We start from the raw sequence: 26,106 nt of genomic DNA, 5'->3' as shown, positions 1-26,106 counted from the left end.
ATGGTGTGCATAAATATTACACTCCATGGATAGCAAAAATATTTTTTATTTATAATTTACAGTTCACAAGTGAAAAATTGTACATTTTTACACATACAATTTCATTTTGTTAAATTTGCACTCATCTACAGAACTTTCACACAACAAGCACCTGAAACTGTGCAGGCAGTAGGAAATGCAAATACTAAAATGTATTTATTAACCAAATGGCAGCTGAAGGCCCTGCCTCAGCTGGACAATTTATATAGATATATGTCTATATACATAAAAACTTCACCTTCTACATCCAACAGCAGCTTGTGTTAAAAAAAGAAAACCATACCTTTCTCATTTTATTTAAACTGACTCAACTGTATCATTTTCTGTTTTAATTTCAGTGGGTGTTGCTACACTTTCTTCCGAGCAAGCTGGTGGGGCATCAATTTGCTCTTCCTTAACTTTGGGACTTTCACAGGGTTCTTGTAATTCATTTTTGACAATGTTCAACATAATGTTCAAAGGGTTTTCAACTGGTGTCTTGCTGGGAGATGGTGTACAATCAAAAGAAGATGTCTACAAAATGAAAATCCCTATTAAGTACTAATGAAGGTTCAAATCATTAAGTTTTATTCAGACAAGAAACATGCCACATTCAACTACATTGCTTGCTTCCCTCAAGTTAATAACATTGATCAGTATGCACTCAACAATGAAGTACATTAACATAAAGTTAGACAGGCTTCAGTATTGAACTGCTACAGAGGACAACCCTGGATGAACTTTGTGATTTTGTGTGTCTAGATTTAATTTTAAATACTCATGGGGATTTTAAGAAATTTTTAAATCAAAAATATACCCTAGGAAACACTGATCTAGTGATCTAAATGCATACTCTAATCTCTATCAAACCCAGTATCAGCAGGCAACATGCCCCACTGGTTTAGAAAAGTCAAGTTACAAATGTAACAATTTCAATTTCTAAGGCTACTAGACTGCTTTGCTTACAATTTTATATGTGGTCATTTAGATAACTAGAGCTTAGAAGAGATGACTCAATGGATGGATGCAACCTGAGTTCAAATCTCCACAACACATAAAATTTGGATATACAAGAGAATTATCAGGAACCAGCTAGCCTGGTATAAACAAAAAAACAAGACTCAAGGAAGGCCAGAAACTTAACACCCAAGGCTGTCCTCTGACCTCCACGTAATGTGCAGCTACCATTCAAATACATGAATGTGCAGACATACAAATTTTGTTTTTTAAATTTTGAGGTGGTGTCTATATGGTCCTGGCTATCATGGAACTCATTATGAAGACCAGGCTGGCCTCAAATTCAAAAGATTCTCCTACTTATGCCTCTCAAGTGCTAGGATTAAAGGCGTGTGCCACCATACCTAACATAGCAGTAAAACAGTTCCTCTATATGGTGACTAGACAATACATTAAAACAAAAAAAAAGAAAAAAAACCAGGAAATTCTTCCTAGAGCCCTAGAAACTTATTGCCATTGTGATCCTTCTCATCTTTAGTTCAACAATTCTCTGACGGGTCAATAAAGATTATGAAGATTCAAATAAACAGCAAATAAATTTTAATTTTTTGTATTTATATTAGTGATAATGTACATCATAACCTGTCTAATGCCAATAGTTAATGAACACCCTGTTCTTAAAATATATATATATTAAAATTTCTTAATGTAAATAAATATATACAATATCCAAAAAGAACTTACATTTTGATAATCTTCATAACATGATGGATGATAAATCTAAAGAAAAAAAAACAGCTGTTCACATGCATGTTCAATCCTAGTACATTATTCTGAAGTGATTTTTCCTTTAAATTTTAAATTGAAGGATGAAAAAACCATTTGGTAAAAAAATAAGAACATAAACTTTTAAACTTATCCAACTTGAGTATGAAAAATTATTTCTCTTTAAACTTGGCTTTGTGCACTCAAAATGTCTAGCCTTGTATTCAAGAGTTTTAATGGTGAAATGCGGTTAGGCAGAAATCTACTTCTAAGTCTAGCATCAGACTCATGGCCTGCTATGTAAGGGTAAGCATAGAAGCATATGGTTGCTAGGATACCTCCAAAGGAAACGTTCTAACTTTAAAGTCCAGTATCATTTTTACTAACCAAAAATCGTAATTTTTACACATACAATTTCATTTTGTTAAATTTGCACTCATCTACAGAACTTTCACACAACAAGCACCTGAAACTGTGCAGGCAGTAGGAAATGCAAATACTAAAATGTATTTATTAACCAAATGGCAGCTGAAGGCCCTGCCTCAGCTCGACAATTTATATATGAATCATCTTCAAAATGGTGAGTTTAACAAAACATGAACTTAACCTTTCCATATAAAATAATTACCTTTCCGTCTACTCTAATAGCATTTTTTAAGTGCCATTCTTCCTCCTCTTCATCCCAGTATTGTTCAAACTGTTCTTGACAAATTTCACAACTCTAAAATAAAATCATATAAAATTGAAATGTACATTTGTACATTAAAATAAAAACAAACCTTTTAAGTTCAGTAAGAAATTTAAAATAGAATTTTAAGCAATGCTCAACAGCTAATGGAGATTGTGGATTGTACAAGCCTTCCACATAAAAGGTTAATATCTTAACCACTGTTAGTCACCGATGGCATCTACTCCAAATTGGTCATAAAACAGTCATGAGTGGATTTGGTTTTTTGTTTTTTCCTTTAAATTTCTGTTTTAAACAAATATATTTACACACATATACACACACACATACGTATATATGTTTCGTGTAGCCCAGACTGGCATCCAATTCCATATGCTGGGCCTGGTCTTGAACACCTGATCCTCTGTGCTCCCATGGGTGAATTAATAATGTGTGTAAAGGAAGAGGAACACTGCCAGGGAATTCAGATACCATTCTATTACCTCAACTGCTCCAGCTGGTCCAGCAGGTACACTTTGGAACTCCTTTTCTTTAGCTGCCTCCTGAGTTTTAAGAACAACCTCTTCATGAACCTTTTCAAAAAACTGGCTTTTTGCACGTTCTTCCAGATCAGCTATTTCTTCAAATTCTATCCAGTCCTTAAAAGGAATTAATATAAAAGATTATGTTCATTAATGTTCAGGCTTTTACTATTTTGTCTCCACTGTAATCCATCTAAAAGTTAAGGGAACACTTTCATACAAATATGCACTGATGTTATTTTAATATGCTTTTTTATAAGACCTGTAACTTTTTTTTTTTGCGACAGGGTCTTAATGTATAGCCTAAACTGGCCTTCAGTCATACAGCAATGCTTAGCCTATTGGCAATTCTCCTCCTGCTTTAGCCTCCCAAGTACTAAGATTACAGCCATATGCCACCAAACCAGGACATGACTGAGATCTTAATGATAATGTCCTATTAATTCTATAGGCACCACTAACTTAAGATAAACTTCATGTATAAGAGATGCCTCAGCATTTGTTGCCTTTGCAGGACTAGGATTTAGTTCTCAGCACCAACATGGTAGCTCATGTTCATCTGTTAATTCCAGTTCTATGGGTTCTAACACCCTCTTTTGGCCTCCTCAAGCACTACATGCATGTAGTGCACACCATGTAAACATGTCCCACTCCAGTTTAAGAAACAGTTAAAAGCTCTCAGTAATAATAGTATGCATTATAAGGAAAAATTAGAAAAATACACTTCCTAAAGGTTTATTGTTTTTAATAATGTGTATGTCCAGGCTGGACGGTGGTGGCGCACGCCTTTGGTGGTGGCGCACGCCTTTAAACCCAGCACTCAGGAGGCAGAGGCAGGCGGATCTCTGTGAGTTCGAGGCCAGCCTGGTCTACAAGAGCTAGTTCCAGGAACCAAAAGCTATGGAGAAACCCTGTCTTGACAAAAAAAAAAAAAAAGTGTATGTGCACATGGGTGCAGCACCAAAGGAAGCTAGAGGTGTCAGATCCATGGAGCTGGAGATGCAGGCAAGATGCTCATACACAAAATAATTATATATATAAAAAAAACCCTATATACTATGGATCAAATTTTACAGCAATTATTTAAACTGATCTACTTCAGAATATAGCTGACATCTAGGTAACTCAGAAGCATGGGTTACTTACTGTTAAACTGTAGTACCAGCGTCTGTGAGTGACTTTTCTGCTAACATCTTTCTCAGTTCTATTTTGCCGATAATGCCAGTCCAAGTGATCTGCATAAACATCTGTCTGGGATGTCGTAAACCTCATTCCACAGGAGTAACACTGAATCCCAGTGTACAGCCGGTTTATAACACTGTCATAACGTCTATTTAAAAAAACAAAGTCAATTTTGAAACATGGCAATGGTTAAAAATAAATAACAAATACTTAAGTTTTCCATATCTAAACAGGAATCAAACCAGAAAGATTTAAGTGGAGATTGTGTCCCTGACCCTTTTGACTTTAACTCTGGTTAAGGGTGATGAAACATAGAGCCTACTTTCTTATAAACCTGGCCCCCTATTTTGGTAAAAATGGAATAGCACTAAGCTAACTAACAAGGCAATAGCTATTCATCTGCTTAGTGTGGAGTCACTATAGAGAAGGCATGACAAGTAGCGTTATGGCAAGAAATTTCAGCTCCCTACAATTTCAATGTTCCGAATAATTCAAATGTTCCACTCTAGTTTAAATAATAAGTAATAATATATGCATAAAAAAGTAGAAAATTGTAATTTTTAAGTTTATTGTTTTTAATGTGTATGTAAATATGTGCACATGGGTGCAAGTGCCACGGACATCAGATTCCATGGAGATTCAGGTTATGAACCACCTGATGTGGGTGCCTGGAATCAACTCAGGAACTTTGGAAAAGCAGTATGTGCTCTAAATCACTGAGAGTCATCTCTCCAGCCCCTAATGTTTACATTCTTATTTATTTACATTTGTTTCCTTGCTATCTGATAGTAGAGCATAATGGCTCCCATAATCCCAACACGCAAGAGTTCAAGGTCAGTTTAAGCTAGAGCGTCTCAAAAAAAAGAAGAAAATGATAACAGAAAATAAATATTAAAAACATAAAATATATGAATAATTATTAGTGCCTAACATTTAACTTGAGCAGCAGATATATTTAAAAGGTGGGATTCAAGCCACTGTTATCTAAATAACTGACTCTAATATTAGATTAAAAGACCTGTGTGGCAGGTCACAGATAAAGAAGTACTTACCACACAAGGTAGATGGTTTGAGTTCAATCCCCACAACCCACAGTGGAAGGGAGAACCAACTCCCAAACAGTCACCTTCTAACCCACACAAACACTGTGGCATGCATGTACCTCCACTCTTATACATACACATTATATATCTATACAAACACATGCACATTTATAGTAAAAATTTAAAACATTACATACTGTTTCAATTCCTCAATTGTGAAATTCGTAAGATCTGGAACATCCTGATCTTCATTCTGCTCCTCCTCTTCTTCAGGAGGAGGTTGAGCAACAGCCTCATTTACCTCTGCAGTTGAGAGGATAAGTTTCTCAATACTACATTCCATGTGTTCTTTAGAGCAAAACACTGGTTACAAGCATATACAGAGAAACCTATCTGATATTAAGTACAATTGATATGAAGCTTACTGGCCAAGGTACTTAATAAAATTTCTTAAAATTTTGTTTCTTCAACATTCAAATTATTTTCAAACCCCAAGCTAATAAAGATAGACCAGTACATATAATATGTGTAGTAATCTTAACTAAAACTGTGGCCATGAAGACAGTCCAATCTTTAGAAATCGTTAAAATTTTCATTATAACTCAAATTACATTTGGTTTTCAAACAATACCACATGCCTAAAATTTCAAGTATGGAAATTTGCCATAACTTATTATATCCTGTAATGTATCTCTAAATTAAGCTTGCTGTATATGAAATATACAACCATACTCACGTGTTGTAGCTGAATCAGGCTGTGACAATTTGATAATTCCTGTTTTTAGTAGTTTTGAAAACAATTCATTTACATCCACCTGACTGAGATGATTATCAGGATATGACTTAGGCAGACCTCCTTTAAAAAAAAAAAAAACTTTTTAAAGGGAACATAAAGATTCATATTAAGCATTTTTTCAAAGTTGAAGCTTTCTTCAAGATATTCCACCAATAAATCTTTTTAATGATGGGCTTAATTATTTGAAAAGCTCAAGTTTTCTTTTTAACAAATCATTAATTGAAAAACTTCTAAAATATAAATACTTAATATTTATATGTATTTACATTAAAGAAAAGGATATTGCTTGTCAATTACTGTCTAGTTACTTTTGCTCCAGATAAAAGCAGGCTACAAAGGCCAATAAGCCTTATGATCCTTCTTATGCATGCAACATCATGCCTAACTCCCACTTCCAGCTTTCTAATCTGCTAGTCCTGATCTCACCACCTCAAGAAAGTAACTCTCCAGGGATGAAGCAGTAGCTAAACACCTTTTTACACCAGCATTTGGGAAGCAGAGGCAGGCAGAGGTCAGTGAGTTTGAGGCCAGCCTGGTCTACAAAGGGAGTTCCTGGACAGTCAGGACTGTTACACAGAGAAACCCTGTCTTGAAAAACAAACACACAAACAAAAAAGACTCAAGTCAAAGCAGTGGTACTGCTGAGTGCATTGTTCCCAAGCATGATAAACCACAGGAACTGATGATACAGGAGTATGAGACCTACAGCCCAGAAAACACCTGCCCCTGTTTGTTGAATTGAACTTGAAAAGGAATTCAAGCCACTGCTAAGTACTATGAACTTTACCAAGGCTTTATTTTTATTTGAATAAGACAGCAATTTTCTCCTTAAAACTACCCCCATTATCTTGCTATCACTATTTTAAAAACGAATCCTTTAACTCAACTGTAAAAACAGGACAGCAGCTCAGCAGCAGAGTACTTGCCTAGCATGCTCAACAGCCTTAGATTTATCAGGCATGTTGGCACACCCCTTAATCCCAGCACTCAGAGGCAGGCAGATCTGTTAGTTTGAGGCCAGCCTGGTCTTACACAGCAAGCTGTAGGCCAGCCATGGCTACATGGTGAGACCCTATTTCAAAATAAAATTATATAAAATAAATGTTTAGTGTTTACCACTGTTACCCATCTGCCTATACCTCCATTCTTCTTAATGGCGGAATCAATTTGTATCCATATCCATAATGCATATAGTCTACCCTTAACTGTTATAGCATATATATGTAGTTAGCTGTCTACTCAAATATCTGAATGCAGGAATAAATCCATCTCAATAATTAATCAATTACAATAGCATTTACATACTAGTTCAACATTTGTATTCTATTAGAAGGAGCTATTTATATGTCCAAGCTATGGACTTGGTCGGACGTATCCGAGGTCAGCAGTGATAAAGAACATTCTGATACCAACTCCTGGGATTGGTGAGACGTGAGCTTACGGCTGCCTAAATTTCTACTGCTTATAAAAGAATAGTTCCTGCCAGGCGATGGTGGCGCACACCTTTAATCCCAGCACTGGGGGGGGCAGAAGCAGGCGGATCTCTGTGAGTTCGAGACCAGCCTGGCCTAACAGAGCTAGTTCCAGGACAGGCTCCAAAAAAGCCACAGAGAAAACCTGTCTCGAAAAACCAAAAAAAAAAAAAAAAAAAAAAAAAAAAGAGAGAAAGAAAAAAAGAATAGTTCCTGCCAAAGGTTGATATGAAGTTAAAATAAATACTATTTGTAAGGCAATGAGATACTATTTGGCACAGTATACAGTATTCAAGGGTGTGGGGGCAGAGGATGGGAGATACAGCAGATCTGTCACACTTAAAAGTTCTTTCAAGGATGAAGCTTACTAACTTCCTCCTAGCATATATAATGCCTTTCTGCAGCGAATAAGTAAGAATAGAACTAAAGGGAATGGGCACTTTTTCTTTCAATTAAAGAATATTAAAGGAACCTGAGAGACAGCTTCCTAATAATAGTTCATGCTTCTTAAAAGAACAAAGAACAAGTACAACTTAAGAAGAATACACATAGTGCCTCATTCAGTATTCCCAACCCAGGGGAACAAAGCATCATTTCCTCTGCAACATTGCTCTCCCTTGACTGTATGTATACCACAACACTCTGAAAGCCAGAAGAAAATCCATAGTTTTTACACATCATTAACCTCAATATAACAAACTTTTCCTAATGAATTTTAGTGTGTGTGTGTGTGTGTGTGTATACCTGTGTGCAAATGTCCACAGAGGCCAGAGGCACTGGATATCACTGAACTGAAGTTACACTACAGGTGGTTATGAGCTGCCTAACTGTGGGTACTGGGAAATGAACCTGGGTCTTCCACAAAGGCAAAATGCATTCGTAAATTCTAAGCCATCTTTCTATCCACAACAAATTTCTATCCACAAAAAAAAATTCTTTTTTTGTTTTGTTTTGTTTTTCAAGATAGGATTTCTCTGTAGCTTTGGAGCCTGTCCTGGAACTAGCATTTGTAGACCAGGCTGACCTTGAACACATAGAGATCTGCCTGCCTCTACCTCCCCAAGTGCTGGGATTAATGGTCTGGGCCACCACCACCTGCCTCAGAACAAATTCTTTTCTTTTAATTTTTTATGATTTATTTAACTTAATTTTATGTGCATTGGTTTGAAGGTGTCAGATCCCCTGGAAGCAGATTTTCAGTGAGCTGCTATGTGAGTGCTGGGAATTAAACCCAGGCCCTCTGGAAGAGGAGTCAGTCTCTTAACCGCCCGCTGAGCCATCTCTCCAGCCCCAACAAATTCTTTATTCAACAAGAAAAACTAGTCTCTAAAGAAAAATATATTCATATGGCATTTAAAAGTTACAAGGTACTTTTGCACATCTCATTTTATTTTCTTTTAAGAAAAATTCCAAGAAATATTGATACTATCTCTTTTTTTTTTATATACAGGAAAATAACCTGAATAGTCGGAACAACACTTGTTTATGACTGGCCCAACCACAACTATACAATGGGGGGCGGGGAGGGGAGGAAACGACAACAACTAGCTAATCCTAATTGTCCATCTAGAAATTAAAAGACTATGTAATAAATTCAAACTGACACAATTTTAAGAACTTCATAAAATGTAGTTTCATGAAAGCCTCCCTAGTTTATAAGTTATGAAAAATTCTTTAAAATTTGTGAAGTCAGTAACAATGCTATGTTAAAAGTACCATTTGTTTGGAGGGGGTTTGTTGTTTTGTCCTGGGGGAGTTGTGGCTTTAGTTTGGGATGTTTTTGTGTGTGATAGGGTACTTGGGATGGAACTCTTGGCTTTGTACTTGCCACACAAGTGAGCTATCACCAAAACCACATTCAGGCTCCACATTTTTTTTTTTTTTTTTTGTGGATTTTTCGAGACAGAGTTTCTCCGTAGTTTTTTTGGTTCCTGTCCTGGAACTAGCTCTTGTACACCAGGCTGGCCTCGGAACTCACAGAGATCTGCCTGCCTCTGCCTCCCGAGTGCTGGGATTAAAGGCAGGTGCCACCACAGCCCAGCCAAAAGTACAAATTTGAAGAAGCTTAGAAATGTTTGTTTGGCAGTGCTCACACTTGAATCCAGGGCTTCATTCATGCTAGGTACCTGGTGTGCTCTAACACTGAGCCATATTATATCCCTAGGCCTTATGATTTCGAAATTAAAACAAGTATACAACAGTATTGAGGAAAACCATAAAAAAGCTAAAAATTTCTGCAATTTATTGCTTCCTAAATGATAAACAGCTTATCAGAACAAAATTATCATTCCTCTAGCCACTTCCAACCTCTATTCAATAAGTTTCCTTCCCTGATGGCCAGCCTAATCATCTCTAGCCGTAAGATGAGGTTTGCATGACCATCTGCCAAACAACATAACAAGGAGGATAAACACTCTTCAGCTAGATTACATTTCTACAACTTGAACACAATCTCTCAAAAATGTCATTTTCGACACCAACACCTATTCAACAAAACAAAAGTTATAGGTCTTTTGAAAATATCACAATTCAGAAGGACATACCTGAAGGATTTTGAATAAAAGCTCCAGGATTCTGTGGATGAACTGGTAAAAATTGTTGTCCTTGGCCAAACGCTACTGGCTGAGCAACGCCAGTCAGAACCTTTAAGATAAAAATGTTAATTTTAAGAACATCTTTCTGCAAGTACAATGTTAACATTCTAATCACATACACATTTTCACAAATGTCTTAAGGTCCAAGGTCTGTGATAATAAAGATTTTGAGAGTAACAACTGGTTTACTTCCACAAACTAGAACGCCTTCTCCTATCTGTTTCAGAGTCACAAGGATCAGAGAATAGGTTAAAACTTCCTTTAAAAGTGAGTTCAATCCCAGCACTTGGGAGGCAGAGGCAGGCGGATCTCTGTGAGTTCGAGGCCAGCCTGGTCTACAAGAGCTGGTTCCAGGACAGGGTCCTAAACCACAGAGAAACCCTGTCTCGAAAAATTAAAAAAAAAAAAAAAAAAAAAAAAAAACTGAGTTCAACAGAGGCAGGCGGATCTCTGTGAGTTCTAGGCCAGCCTGGTCTATAAGAATTCCAGGACAGTCAGAGCTGCATGGAGAAACCCTATAGGGGATGGGAGAGAGACTTCCTTAAAAGTATTTAAAAAAAAAAAAAGCATGCAAATAAAAGACCCACAAACCAGCTGTGTGACTGACCTATGCTATACAAACCACTTGACCCTAAGGGTGCTTTATTTTACAAATAGAATAGGCATACAGAGATAAAACCTTTACACAATAACAGGGACTGGTTAGCAAGGTTGAAGACAGAATTCCTAACCTTGGCCTTTTTCCAGTCTGAAGTGTTTCAACCAGGTATGTTGGCACAACTATAATCCCACTACTAGCAACCTGGGGGCAGAGGCAAGAGGACTGAAAATGTAAAAATTCTGACCTATGCTAGCAAGACTCTTGAAAAAAAGCAAAGAAAAACTTTTATGTACAACATGAACTTGAAGTTATCCTTCTTTGCCATCATTTTTGGATAAGGTTATAGCTGAGTTCAAAGTAGATTACAAAAGTCAAAGAGAATTATAAACAAGCAAACAAAACCAAAGAACAAAGAAAAAACCAGCTGGTAATGGTAGCTCCTACCAGTAATCCCAGCACTTGAGAGATTAAGACAGGTCTACTGTTCTGACTACAATTTTGAGTTCTGGGGCAGCCTGGACTAGCATTAAGACCCTACCTAAAAGAACAAAAATAAGGAAGACTGCAGGGGCTAAATGGGTTAAATAGTTTAGTGGTACATCATCTGCTGAGAACCCCTCAGTTCAAGCTTCAGAACCATAAAAGATAAAGATTGCAATAAAGTTATGAAATAAGTACTGTACTAACATACAAACTTGGTGTTTGGGATTTCGTTACGTAAACAAATATTCATTAATAAATCTTGTTCGCTATCCATGTGACTTAATAGTGTAAACACACACACACACACACACACAAAGTAACGTCACACAAAAAAGATTAAACAAAATACAATTATACAAAATCTGGTAATAATAGTATTTCTTTTAAGGAAGTACAAATTTAACAGGCAGGACAAATATTTTTAACCAAATTATTGGAAATGAACAGAAGACTTGCAATAAAATTTGGAATATGCTTTAAAAATTCTTCTTTTCCATCTCTTTCAATGTAATCCAACTATTGTAAAATGAATCTATCCTAGTAAAAGATCAGCAACTGGAAAAGTAAATTTAACCAAGGATAAGTTCAATAAGCAAATATAAGCAGTCAGAAATCAACAGACTAAAAATATCCCATGAACCCACTACTTTAATACACATTTTTTAAAATGTGTGCAGAAGCTGGGTGTGGTGGCTCATGACTCCCAGCTCCTGAGAGGCAGAGGCGTGGATCTGAGATGAGCTCAGTCTGGTTGAGCTAGCGCGGGCTAGGCGCACACTTAATTCACAGAATTTACAGCACTGGGGAGGCAGAGGCAGGCAGGCAGATCTCTGTGAGTTCAAGGCCAGCCTGGAATACAGAGCAAATTCCAGTAGAGCCAGGACTACACAGAGAAACCTGTCCCAAAATAGAAAAAAAAAGAAAAAAAAAAAAGGCAGAATTCAAGGCAAACCTGAGCTACTCCACAGTAAGCTCCCGCTAGGCTGACGTACAAGAAGGCTGCACAGAGCAGTCAATGGGTGGCTGACTGGAGACACGGACACGACAATTTAGAAGGCAAGCAACAGCGGGCTCTGTTTACATTAGTGTCATGCCACTCATCGTGTGCCACCACAGTTAGAATAAAAGTATGGACAACTTTATTTCTTATCTCACACTAAGGAAAATTTCAGTCAAAAAACAGTCTAAGAAAATCCACTCTGCTGGGTTCTTTAAAGCATATCAGGGTTCAATATGCTGTTCAAGGTAACAGAGGTCTATAAAAACATTATTAGCATTAAAAAAACAAAAAATAACTCCACAAAAGTGCAGTAACGCCAGCAAGATGGCTCACTGGTAATGTTGCTTGCCAGGGAGCCTGATGACCTGGTGCCCACAGGGGTTGGAGAGAAGTGAGTCTCATAACTTTTCCTCCGACTTCCACAAACACACAAAATAGTGCTTTTTTTTACTTTTTAAGTAAAAAATAGTTCAGTAGTAGGTAGAGCACTTGCCTATCACACACGAAGCCCTTGTGTGTGAATCCCCAGTACTGAAAACAATGAGCATGCCTTTAACCCCAGCACCCCACAAGTGGAGACAGGAGAAGCAAGTTCAAAGTCTCCTGCTACAGAGCTCAAGGCGAAATGAGACCTTGTCACAAAAAATTAAATAAAATAAAATGGCCTAGAGAGATAGTTTAGTGGTTTGAAGTACTTCCTGCTCTGTTCTTCCAGAGGACCTGAGTTCAGTTCCCAGCAGCCCACAGTGCCCCAATGTTCTGTGTCTAGACTTTGCAGGCAGCCACAAACACTTGCAAACATACACACATACATACACATAAATTAAAACACATTTTTTTTTTTTTTTTTTTTTTTTGGTTTTTTGAGACAGGGTTTCTCTGTGGTTTTGGAGCCTGTCCTGGAACTAGCTCTTGTAGACCAGACTGGTCTCGAACTCACAGAGATCCACAGAGATCCGCCTGCTGGGATTAAAGGCGTAGGCCACACCGCCCAGCTAAACACAATCTTTTTAAAACAGAATAAGTGTACATGTACACTGAGAGGAAAGGAATTAATAACGAGGAAGACTGCAATGGCCCAGTGTCTTGAAGAGTGGCAAATGCCAACCCCAAAAAAACCTCTCATCCCACTTCCTAATATACACATTGTTGGAAGTACACTAAGAATGTACACACTAGCTGGGCGGTGGTGGCACAGGCCTTTAATCTCAGCATTCAGGAGACAGGATCTCTGTGAGTTCAAGGCCAGCCTGGTCTACAAGAGCTAGTTTGAGGACGTACACCAAAAAGCTACAGAGAAACCCTCTCTTGTAAAAAAAATAAATAAAACAAAAACAAAAACCCATCATAAATTACTCTTAAAGCTTTTCCCAAATACTAGAAACAATTAAAAAGAAAAAAGTTAACTCAACCTTGACTACACAGAGAATTTGAGAGTAGCCTGAACTACAGAACTTTGTCTCAAAAATAAATTTATTTACCTACATATAATTACCACATAATTTTAGAATAACTAAAATAGCTTACCTGTTGAGATGTCTGGATATTTCCTGCTGACATCGAAGTAGGTAAATTGCCAAAGTTTCCAAACTGAGAACTCTGAAGATTCTTTTCCTCAAAATAGTGTCCCGAAGCTCTGTTAAGGGGATTTGGGAAATTCTGGTTTCCAGGGCCATGAGGTCCATTAAAATTTGGTCCTTGGGGTGTATCAAATATTTGCTCATGTCTTTGGAACTGTAATCCTTGAGATGGAACATTAAAAGCATTGCCAGGTGGATCATTATATGGGCCAGTCTGATTGAAAGGTACAGATTCAAGCCTTTGTGAAGGATGATTGTCAAATCGGTTGCCTTGCAGGCCAAGAGGAATATCAAATCTTGATGCTTGCTGGTGTTGTGGCCCATCAAATCTTTGAGGTACACCATCAAACCTTGGTTGAACCTGCTGTCCAGGTGGCCCATCAAATCTCTGTGGACCTGGCTGACCAGTTCTTTCAAATCTAGGACCTGGTTGGCCATGTAATCCATCAAATCTTGGTAAAAGGGATGGCTGACCTGGCTGTCCATCAAACCTTAAAGAGTGACAACCTTCGAATCTAGGACCACCTTGACCCAGAGGCCCTTCAATTCTCATGCCACCTCCTGGTACAGGACCCTCAAACCTCATTCCACCTCCTTGTTGAACTAAAGGTCCTTCAAACCTGATGCCAACCCCCGGCTGACCATGTGGTCCCTCAAACCTAAGGTTCCCACTTAGTTGATTATGTCCTTCAAATCTCAGACCAGCTACAGACTGACCATGGGGACCCTCAAACCTCATTCCAACTCCTTGCTGCAGCAAAGGGCCCTCAAATCTGATACCACTACCTGGCTGACCATGAGGCCCATCAAACCTAACTGCAGACCCTGATGGACCATGACCCCCCTCAAATCTAAGTCCACCTACAGGCTGACCTCTAGGATTTTCAAATCTAAGACTGCCCACAGGCTGTCCATGAGGTCCCTCAAACCTCAGACCACCCACAGGTTGACCACGATGTCCTTCAAACCTGAGACCACCCACAGGCTGACCCCCTGGCCCTTCAAATCGCAAACCACCTGCAGATCCCTCAAACCTCAGACTAGGTGAACCATCAAATCGAAAGCCACCTCCTCCTCCTTGACCAATTGGCCCTTCAAACCGCAGAGGTGTTCCTACTGGTCCTGGAGGACCTTCAAATCTCAAAGGGCACCCACCTCCTAACTGACCTTGTGGTCCTTCAAACCTCATAGGGCCTCCTCCCCCCATTTGTCCTGGTGACCCATCAAACCGAAGAGAACCTGGTGCAGGAGGTCCATCAATTCTAGGGCTTAATTTATTAGGTCCTTCAAAAATCATCTTGCTCGGGCCATCTCTCGTCACAGATGGCCTACCAGGTCCATCAAATAATGGCCGGTCTTCAGCTAAAGCTGTAAGTCGCTGATTTGTATCAAGGCCAGCAAATCTTGATGTTGGGCCATCTACAAATGTTTTATCTGAATCTTCATATCTAGGTCGCTTAAGTGGAAAACGGTCATTGAATGGAGATCTCTGCTCCTCTCGTACACCTTTTAAAAAGAAAAATATATATCTTTACTACAATTGAATTTACATCAAATTACTCCTTTTTATAGTTATCTAAAAACTTATCCAAAGATGTATTATCTCATTACATTAGTGGGTAGGGAAGGGACAAACAGCAACAGTAGGTTAAGAAGATGCCCTTCTGATTCAGATATACCTGGGGTTAAAAAAATTCCCATCCTGTCAAGGTACTTGTCATAGGACTTCGAGAGCAAGTTACTTAACATCTCTAGTTTTGTTTCCTATTCGTAAAATTAGAATACATATTTGCTTGGGTTTTGTGGGGGCTTAATCAAATTAAATATACATATAAAAAAATTAGGTCCCTTCCCTTTCCATGGGAGGGTGAAGGAAAGGCAAAACAGAGATACACACACACATACACACATACAAAGAAGTCTGAACAGTGGTAAGACTCAGCCCCACTTAGCTTGTTCATTTTCCCTTCACTGCTGTGTGATTCAATAGGCATAATCTCATTTAACTTTTTCTACCTTTAGCAGAGACTTGCTCGTCATGTCTTCTCCGGCCCTCATGGGGTGAAAGATTCTCAGCATAAGTACGACTCCCAGATACAGGAGAAAGACGTCTTGTTCTTTCACTAAATTGTTCTTTTCTGTCAAACTGTGCTCCACTATTCCTACTTGCATGTTTACTTTTGGATGGCTCACATTCTATTCCAGACAACAAGGCATCAGTCAAAGGGTAGTCAAAAAGATCAGGATCTAAGAGATTAAGTCTTGGAAATGAATGCTGAACCTGTGTCCTTTTCAGTTTTGCTTTATGTTCATAGTAGGTTAATTCAGCATCAGATAAGAGAGGTTTCTTTTTTAATCCACTTTTATTTTCTTCTGTAGGACTATCCCGTACATTGCATCTATGTTTACCTTCTTGATACTGAAATAGCTGTCGAATTTGACGAACAACAAGAAGGAAATCTTCATGTGTAATTTCACCAGAGGCAAAGCGTTCACCAGTCTGCATAGGGATGATAAAATGAAATGAAATATTTTAAATATTAAAAATACAAAAACATGGGCAAAAGAACATAATGACTAGATGAGATTAAACATAGTCACTACCTTTTGAAGTAATTCTCTTTTGCTTGCAAGGGTTAACTCTTTAGGAATCTGAAGATTGGCATCAACACTTAATCGATGTTGCTGCTTTGGGGTTCGAGGTGACAAGATTCCTTTAGTGCTTGACCAGCTCTCCCTATGCCTTAGATGAGGAGGTTTACTATGTTCATCACCCTGCTGTAAGCTAAAACCACAAAAGCAGTGTTACATCAAAGGATTTATTTAAAAAACAAAACTCCCAGGCTGTACTTAAGAATGCCTTAAAGATCTGATTAAAAAAAAAGGTACATAAAATTTTTTTGAAAAAGCCAAATAGAGTAAGAATTCTGATTTTTAAAGGCTGAAGATTTGATTTGGGGGGAATGGTTGGCTGTTTGGTATGTGCAAGGTCCAGGGTTTGACCCCTGGCAGCAGCAATAGCAGCACCACCCCCATCCCATCCTCACCTTAACCCCGTCAAAAAGGAAAACAAGCTGATGGAATAAAATAATGAATTCAAGAACAAAGTGGGCTAGCAAGCATGTTCCAGGCCAGGTGGGACTACATAGCTAGACCCTATGGACATCAATTAAAAACAAAAATAAAACCAAGTAACTCTGTTTCTTACATATAAACATAAAACCAAGTAGATTAGCAAACCTTCCTAAACTTTCATGTCCCTATGAAATAGGAAGTATCTAACCCACTGGGTTGTTTTTCACAACTAGAAAAACAATTACAACATTCAATTAGTATCTTCTGATGTTAAACTACCTTTAAAATGCATATTCTAAAACCAGGAATAATGGATCCTACCTACAATCCCAGCATTCGGGTGGCGAAGGTAGGAAAACTGCCATGAGATGGAGGCCAGCCTATGCTACTCAATGAGTTCAGGCTAGCCTGAATAAAAGTGTGAGAACCTCACCTTAATCAAGTAAAAACATCAAAATAAAAATCATACTTTACCAAAAACATCAGCGACATACCTTTTATTTTCTTCCCAACCAGATTTCCATCTTTTGGCAGACTTAGAGCTTTGCCAATTCTCTATATTCTCCTTTGGCTCAGCACCTGACTTCATAGAATGTTGACTTGCAGTTTCTGGCGGCCGTTCCTCATCCATCTTTTTCAGTCGTCTGGGATCTCGAACATCCTGCTTAGTACTTCTCTTAATATTTCTTTCTTCTCTGGAAGATGGTGGGAACTCTTCCATATGTGACTGTTTAAGTCCTGACTGACGCATCTTTCCAGCTTTGGGGGCCAAAGTTGGAGACATACTACTTCTTTGCCTTCGTTTGGGTGACCGTCTATCTCTTCTCTTTGGGGAATGTATAATTGGTGACCGAGACTTAGGTGACCTTGATCTGGATCTCTTTCGAGTACTTGATCTCCCTGGTTTTGTCCCCTGTTTATCCAATTCTTCTGTAACCATGTCCGGTTTTTGGACAATGCCATTTATGATTTTATTTCTACTTCCCATCAGTCTGTGTTCAGACGATTTCATGTGGTCATCTTTATCCTTCTTTTCTGTAGTTTTTCTTTTTTCTTTTACATCCTCATCTTTGCCCTCAGTTTTATCCTGCAGATGCTTTTTTAATCGTGGATCTCTCTTGTTCATATCAGACAACCTCACACTTTCAGAGTCTTGATTTTTCAAGTCTTTTGGGTGTGATAATTTGTTTTTCAAAGGTGATGGTGATTTAGATTTAGAATCTAATTGGTCAAGTTCCTTCTTGGTTATTCTTTCACTTGATTTACTTTTTTCTTGCTTGGAGGAATTTAGTTTTTCAGAGGGTATAGTTTTACTTGTTTTAATATCAGACTGATTCAATGTGTTCATTACAAATTCTTTCCTATGACTCTGTTCTTTGCCATGGGATGAATGTTGGCTCATCCTGTTAAGACGAGGATCCCGGTTAGTTCCTTTCAAGTCTTGAATTTGTAAGGATGAACCTGGTCGGCTCTTGTCAGATTGCACGGGAACCGGATGTGGAGTTTTAACAGTCATAGTGGGAATCTGTGAAACATGTAACTTAGATGATCCTGATCCAGGACCCAAGTTGGCTGTCTCTTGCTGAACGCTAAGAGATACTGCCTGAAATACAAAATGTTCATGTTAATACCATAATCCATGAACACTATTTTATTTCCTTGTCATTACATAGACTATAGTCAAAATTAGAACATTTTCACTAAATCTATTCGCTCGATAGTGCATTATTAACACTATACACTTTTTTGGGAGGGAAAAGAAAGAGGGTAAGGGTCTTAACAATATAACCCAGATCAGACTGGACTTGTCACACAGACGTTTGCCTATCTCTAGCTCCCAGTGCTGGAACTAAAGGCAAGCATCACCAAGCATGGCAATACTCTACACTTCTAAGGTAAAATAAATACAAGGAGAGAGAGTACAAGCACCTAAACGATCTTGTTTCTTACCAGGCCTTTAACCTGTATTTTAGAATATAATTTCTACTACAATAATTCTTCAAAACTATCCAATATTGTAAACCATGCTATTACTCAAAAACAATTACATGACTAAACTCCAACTGCTCTGTACAAAAGACAGGGTGATTCTAATTAAACTTCGTCATAAAAGCGTTTCTCAAAACATTAATGAACTTATATAAAAACTCCGTCTTTCTATACCTCAATCTCAAACTTTGATGCTAAGTAAAAAATAGAGAATTTGATGAGTACAGATACATACACTCTCAGGTCTCTGTATTTGTAGCTTTTATAGACTTTTAGAAACACGATTTGTTCCTGAATGTTAAAGACATTCACTACAATATACTTACTATCTTAGGACTAAAATATTAAATCTCCATGAAGATAATGGGAAACAAACTACAGCGCTACCTCATTAGAATAAATGTTTGCTTCCCTAGTGTTTCAGACATGCTGCCTGGCTGGCCTCAAACTTGCTGTGTGACTAAGGATGACCTTGAACTTCTGATTCTCCTGCCTCTTGTTCCCAAGTGCAGATTAGAGACTTGTGCCATCAAAACTGGTTGGCTATTATACGGGAGAACCCAATACCAGCCATATATATATTTTACATCCTAAGATAGCAATCTAGTAGAAAATACTGAGAAACAAAATACAGTTCACAACCAAGTGTTTTATAGTAAGATTATAAAATTTTGGCTTAATACAATTTTTAAAATAAGTAGAAAAAACATCAATAAAATATTCATATACAAAATAACTACTTCCCTATCAGAATGTTTAAAGATTTAAACATCAAATCTCCCCTACTTACCAGTTGTGCCTTAGCTTGTTCTAACTCAAGCTCCAGCTTTTTCTGCTGAAGTTCTAATAACTGTTTTTGTTTTGCGAGTAACTGCTGCCTTATTAGTTGTTCTTGGGTAAGATTCTTTTGTATTTCAGGTACAATTGGAGGAGTGGAGATACTGGGGGAACTGACCACTGGGCCAGGTGTTGAAGACTCCTCAGGCTATAAGAAAAAAATACTTTTTAAGCAAAACATATCATAGCTAAAACTAAAAATTATCAACTTTACCTTACTATTATTCAAAGTCACAAATGTTCAATCACACTTAAAAGTACACACAAAAATGCTTAGGCATTTAAAATGGCAAATGTTACATAGTAAGTCATTTATTACTATATACATGTATTACTTTTTCAAATCAAAATGATTCTAGTTTTACTTTTTGAAAAGTTTACAGAAGTTAGCGCTTGATAGTCAACTTGTTTAGGATATAAGCCATTCATATAAAGACTTACCGATTTATTTAAAAATTTTGGATTCACATGGATGCTAGATGTATTCACATTAGGGGGCAGAGGTTTAATAGGCCAAGCAGGATCTAATGAATTGACTCTGACATCCAAAGCATAAAGTTTCTTCAAAGGGAATATTTCATCCCATGTGGAACGTAATTTAAATAAACTTTTTCTAGTATTTTCATCCACCTAGAACAACAGAACAATTCTCTGGCTTGTTAAGTTACTATAGAATGTTACATATACTAAGTAGAAAGCTACCTGCCAATTCACACATAGTATCCATTTGTACATTAATATCAAACAATTGATTATTAAAGTTAATAAAGCTACTCCTCAAAAAAAAAAATCAGAAAAGTATTTATCTAACAGACTTCAAGCAAGCAACCCAAGCAACTTTTTGCATTTTTAAAAAGTCTCCATATAGTAGGGCTTAATATAGTATTTCTAATAAACTCCCTGGATAAACATAAAGCCAGAAATGGTTTACCTGATGGCCAATGTCTTAAAGTTACCTGCTAGTAACATACAGTAATAAAAGATAAAATTATCTAGCCAATCTAACACAACACACTATGACTATTTTATCTATGAAATGCTACTTTGGGACAGAAAATACCCTCATATTTTAATTCACAAAATCCTAGCCAAGGATGGGCATTATATAACTTGCCTACTCATATTGTAATGGTTAAAATTATTTTTTAGAAAACAGAAAAGCCCAGGACTTGGTAAGGCAAGTTTTTAATTTCAATCTTCTTACCTATATTCATGTCTTTAGAGAATGTATTTACAAGGTAATGAAGTATAATAAAACTAAAATTAGATTCAGTAAAAATAATACCAAATCCCCAAATAATGGGAACATGCCAAAATTGAAACCAGGTTAAGTTGCTCTAAATTACTTACTGCACAGTGGGCTGATACTTTTTTAGTAATATCCGAAACACAGCTCTCCAAACTATTCCTATGTATTTCTATCCCAAGATCTAATGTGGCTTTTTTATTAAAAGAAAAACTGCTGCCTAATTCTAGCATTCAGGCAGCTGTTAAAGTATCCTATAAGAAGTGTGTCTAATAAAACGTAACAAACTATAAGCGATTGTCAGAAAAGAATCTCTAACCCTAAGTACCTCAAGGGCCCTTCTGCTCAGTGATGGAATTACCTCAGAAAAGCCTCCTATTTAACCAGACTACCAATTACATGGTCACAACGGTATATACAATTTCTAGGTATGGCCACTAACAAGCATTTCTCCCAAGCACCAGACAATAATAGAAGTATTTCCATAAGAACCTAAAGCAATGAACTGGTCCACCAAGCACACATCCCTGTTAACTTACACTTCAACAATGTAACAATGTCCAAAGGGCATTTGGGGGAATGAATAGTAGGAACCATAGACTGAGGCACCCTGGAGGAATATGCCTCCTGCTCCCCATCTCTAGACATTTCAACACCACACAATCTAGATGAATGCTCTGCAAGCTGCAACTTTTTGCCCACATTATAAACAACTTCACGAGACCCATACTCACATTTTGAAAATACACAATTCTAAAAGCTAATCAAAGTATATTCGCATCTTGAGTGATTAAGCAGCATCTGTTTTAAGGCTCTAATAGAAAAACCTAGCATTTGCCACTTTCCTTGAAAAGGCACTTGACAATCAATGTCCAAGAAAATGAAACATTCCACCACCCAAGAAAACCCAACACAAGACAAGTATTTATTTCATCTGGAACGTTATAAAAATTCAATGTTTCTAAATATATATGTATATATATATATATATGTACCTTTTCAAACACACAAATAAATGTTGCAACTAGATTTTTAGTAAAGGCAGTGAGATACTCTCTTCCAACGTTTTTCACGATAGAATCCATAAGGTACATAACAGGAAGCTTCTCTGAAGAAGGAGCCTAAGTATGAAAAGAAACTGACAAGTTTAGTATAGGAAATTGCCACCAAGAAATTAGTTTAAAAAAGTGTTTTTAAACCTACAATACAGACCTCTAGCTTTGTTGGTACAAAATGCTTTTGATTATGGTAACTTTATAAGCCTAAGTGTTCGATCAAGTACTTGCTTCTTACAATGTTTTAAGTTGTGCACTTAAAAAAAAAGAAGCTCAGTTATCAAGAACAACCATAACCTCTAGTACTTAATACTCAACCTGATTTCAGGTGCATGTAATAAAAAGGCCTGTGTTCAAAGTGACAATAAAGGGGAGGGAAAATAGTTTCTGTAATCCAAGGGTCAGCTTTGAGATCTGTGCTTATGTTGTGCCTCGGCTCGAAGTACTCTCTCTGGTTTCCCTGGTTAACTTTATATGTTCAAGTCTTTGAAACTCTGTTACCTAGAAAATCATTGGTTACTTTCCTATAATCCAAATGAAGAATGAAATTAAACACACTTCACATACAAAGACAATGGCAAGATGCTTAGAACTTGCACATGAACACGCAGAAGTGCAAGCCTGTTATTGGTACAAGAAAGTGGATAGAGGAGCCGCTGAGTCATGTAAGTCAGGTTCAACTTGACTGGAAACCTGGATGTCCTGGAGATTTTCTTCACAGCATGAACTGTCGCCGAAATATGTCTCCTCTTACATGCACAAACCAGGGATTCTAAGTTTGTGCTGAGCCAGTGTGCTGCCGCTGATAAAGGTAGCAGCCCTTCCAAGGCAAAGTCGCCCCGGGTGAACTGCAAAGCCTACCCACCACTGGCTTTTAGAGGGCACAGCAAGCTTCCACAAAGCATCAGCAGGTTCACAGACTTGTTGAGGAGCACTAAGACATGCCATAAACTGTTAACTGACTCCACGCGTACCCACGACTTCAGAAAACAAAACTGATTAAGTGAATCCCCAACTACCCACCCCGTGTGTACATGAACCTAACTGGACACTTACCCACAGCTACCTGTAGCTAGAGCAGGCTCATACTCCTGGGGTATGCAATACCATGCTTCACAAAACCAACTGCCCTGACAAGTGTGTGGAAATGCTCTTGCTTCTGATAACACCTTTACAACCAAAGTTGACTAAAGAAATGTTTGGATAACTCTATGAAAAACTTAGGTGCTACTAAAAGGGGTCACACGGCCACTGTGTGTGGGCAAACTATTTAGTACCAACTCGTCAAAGGCTTTATTGCTGTGTCTTCACCTTATCATGTCTTGTTTTATACCATTTAAGTAATTATTGTTCCTTAGGAAGATAAATGGGCTCTTTTAAAACCACAATCTGTCCATAGGCTAGAGTTTTGTTGTACAAGGGAAGTCCTTCTATGTAAGACTCTATTTTGCTACTGCTATCTTATGGGAAAAGCGAAACTGTGAGTCCATTAGTTTAGTATTGCTAAAGAATAAGGACACAAGCATACACTTCCAGTAATACAAAAACCAAGCCAGTTGCTACCAAATGACAGCAAACCCTCCCCTCACCCCCAACCCAGGTTAAGGTTCTTTCCCCAAAGTGACTTCTAGTCTGGCTTTACAAAAATAACCAGGAAGCATGTGCCCAAAACTTTGAGCTGTCTTTTACCAGCAAATACTCCATCTATTTTCACCACTTTGTGTAACCAAATACACAAATACAAGTTTTATGTGGTCAATATATTCTGCATAAAGTTCAGTTCTCCAAGGTCTTGTAGATCCATTAAAAACCAGCAAGGAAGCTGTCTCCTTTGAGTGGCAATCTGAGCTGCTAAGTATTAGGTGCTGTGAATACCAATACCCAAAACATAGCTTGAAAACTTTGGTTCTCAGAAGTCCAAGTGCCGTTCTCTTTAAAAAGGTATTTAAGTCTTCAACAAGGCAAAGCTACGTCTCCTCCGACAACAGGCATGGTTGTCAACGAAGAGCTGAGCCCGTCCTTCTTATAGCCCACCCTTTAAGAGCAGCTGCTTCACAGCCTCAGCGGGAAAAGGCGAATGGAGAGTTGTTTAGCTGTCAAAATGCGCATGATAAACCTGCTGAGCCCTTAAAAAACAAAAACCTCTTTTCCCCCTCTTTAAATAAAGGTATGTAAGGACCACGTGAAACGGTGCATCTTGTGAACTGATTTACCCAAAAGAGTGGATGGACCTAAAGAAGAATGAACCCAAGTCACTTAAAGACTTTTGTTTAAAACACACAACCACGTAAGCAAAAATTCTTGGAAACAGATTCTACACCTTACAAAGGTAAATAAAAAAGACAAATACATATTTTATATGTTTTATTCACAAATTTTATAATACCAGTCACACATTTCAAAACCATTTATTAGAGTCAGACCACTGAGTTTTACACTAGACAGAAACCGTCTCTAAACAATGTATTGGTGGTTGTTGTTAAAGTGGCCTTTTAAAAGGGGTTCACTCTGCTAAGAGGAGGCTCATCCTGGTAAATGCAATCACTAACAACTAGGAAAAAAAACCTAAACCTTAAGTACAAATTTGAAAAATAACTTAAAACGTATTAATTGGGAAGCGGCTAAGACTCATTATAACTAAGTTTAACAGTAACTTTGCTTAAATGACATATCGCTCCCACATGAATCCACAGAAGAGGAAGACAAGAGGGCAACAGAAGGTGGCCAAAGACCACTTCGGCCAAGGGGTGAAGAAAAGAAAGCCTTCACTAGCAGGGAAGGGAGAAAAAAAAGAAAGAACAAGGAGGGGCTGAAATTAAAAAAAAAAAAAAAAAAAAAAAAAAAAAAAAAAAAACCTCCAAGTATTTGTTACCCACTGGGACAATTCTCAACCTACAGGTTGGATAAGATCTCCCCCACACACACCCAAACCCCACCCTCGGCCCAATTTCCCTACCACTGGGGCGAATCAGACCCTTCGAGAGGAGAATAAAAGTTTGATCTAACATCCCCCACCCCAAAATGGGGCTGACGGGTGTGAGCAGCTGCCTGGCTGGCAGGGAATGGATTCTCCGCTCTTCCCTTTCGCATCATGTGCTTTGCAGGCGCCATGTTGAGCTAACAGGCCGCTGCTCCACTCGGGGCCAATTCCCTACACCCAACCCACCAGACAGCTCGCTCCCAGGTCCCCCTTCACCTCCTTCCAACCGGCAGAGCACAATTCCCCAAAAGGGCACTGAGGGAGATGCCCCTCCCCACCTTCCCGGGGGCTTCAGAGGGTTGGTTTTTAACTCTCACGCTCCCAAGACCACAAAACTGCCTCTAAGTCTTCCCCCCCCCCCGCCCCGATCCGAAAGGGCTGTCCCCGAAGCGTGCGAGCGTGGGGACGTCCTCCGAGGGGGCCTAAATAGGGAGTTGGTGAGCGGAAACGGGGCTCCACCCTGCATCCTCCCCGCTCCCTCCCCGAAAAAAAGAGGCCCACGCTCCCCAGCCCGGGGCCAAAGACCGAGCCGAGTCGGGGGTGGGGGGGGGGGAGGTCGGAGAGGAGGAAACTCCGTCCGTCCGTCCCCTTCGGATGGAAGCGAGACCTGGGATGAGGCTGACCCTAAAAATCAAGAAGTATGAGAAGAATAGGAGGCTGCGGGGTGTATAAAAACCTTGGCGGTTTGGGCCTCGATGAGAGAGACGATCTCCTTGGCGAAGGGCAGGTTCTCCTCGGCTAGAATGGTCAGCATATTGATGTGCGGTTTGCTATTGAAGGTCAGGTCTTCCAGCGACGACTGATAATCCCGACAGGCGTCCTCCCGGGCCCCCGCAGCCCCGGCCTCGGCCGGCGTCGGCTCTGACATTGCGCCGCGGCCCCCCTCCGAGGTCCGCCGCCGCCGCAGCCGCTCGACAACCCGCCTCCCTGCCTTGCTTCCTTCCTTCCTCGCTTGCTCGCCTGCGACGCCTCGGCCTCGCTCCCCGGGTCTCCGGCGGGCGGCTGCGGCTTCACCACATGCTGACCGCGGAGGGAGGGGGTATGGGGGACGACCCAGGGGGAACCTCGGGGAAGAAACGCCGCTGCCGCCTCACGGGGGGGGGGGGAACCTCCGTCCGCGTCCAGCCGCCGCCGGGGCTTCTTTCTCCACGCACACAAGATGGCGGCGGCGGCGGCAGCTCCAGCTCCGAAAATGTCTGAGGGCCCAACCGCTGCGTCGTGTGA

General features: G+C 39.0%; 1 protein-coding gene across 3 annotated transcripts; it reads right to left on the bottom strand.

Annotated features, from left to right (window-relative positions):
- Window positions 1-28: 28 nt before the first annotated feature.
- Pcf11 (PCF11 cleavage and polyadenylation factor subunit) lies at window positions 29-26,106 on the bottom strand. Of its 3 annotated transcripts, none has more exons than XM_050154429.1 (16): window positions 25,559-26,106; window positions 21,843-21,968; window positions 20,043-20,231; window positions 19,555-19,749; window positions 17,270-18,378; window positions 16,305-16,485; window positions 15,717-16,200; window positions 13,648-15,206; window positions 9,986-10,085; window positions 5,911-6,030; window positions 5,372-5,477; window positions 4,096-4,279; window positions 2,911-3,066; window positions 2,369-2,461; window positions 1,720-1,755; window positions 29-552 (listed from the first exon to the last, which is right to left on the bottom strand). In XM_050154429.1, the coding sequence occupies exons 1-16, from the start codon at window positions 25,748-25,750 to the stop codon at window positions 337-339; spliced, it is 5,046 nt and encodes a 1,681-aa protein (XP_050010386.1). In that variant the 5' UTR covers window positions 25,751-26,106; the 3' UTR covers window positions 29-336. The 3 variants fall into 3 exon arrangements, with proteins under 3 accessions (XP_050010386.1, XP_050010387.1, XP_050010388.1); XM_050154430.1 differs by having other exon boundaries at window positions 16,110-16,200; window positions 25,559-26,105; XM_050154431.1 differs by having other exon boundaries at window positions 5,911-6,027; window positions 16,110-16,200; window positions 25,559-26,105.

This window comes from Alexandromys fortis, unplaced genomic scaffold, assembly GCF_014885135.2.
Source record: "Alexandromys fortis isolate MF-2015 unplaced genomic scaffold, M_Fortis_MF-2015_v1.1 scaffold_77, whole genome shotgun sequence".
NCBI classification, from domain to species: Eukaryota; Metazoa; Chordata; class Mammalia; order Rodentia; family Cricetidae; genus Alexandromys; species Alexandromys fortis.
Note: the sequence above shows the minus strand (reverse complement) of the source record. Positions and strands in the feature narration are given on the sequence as shown.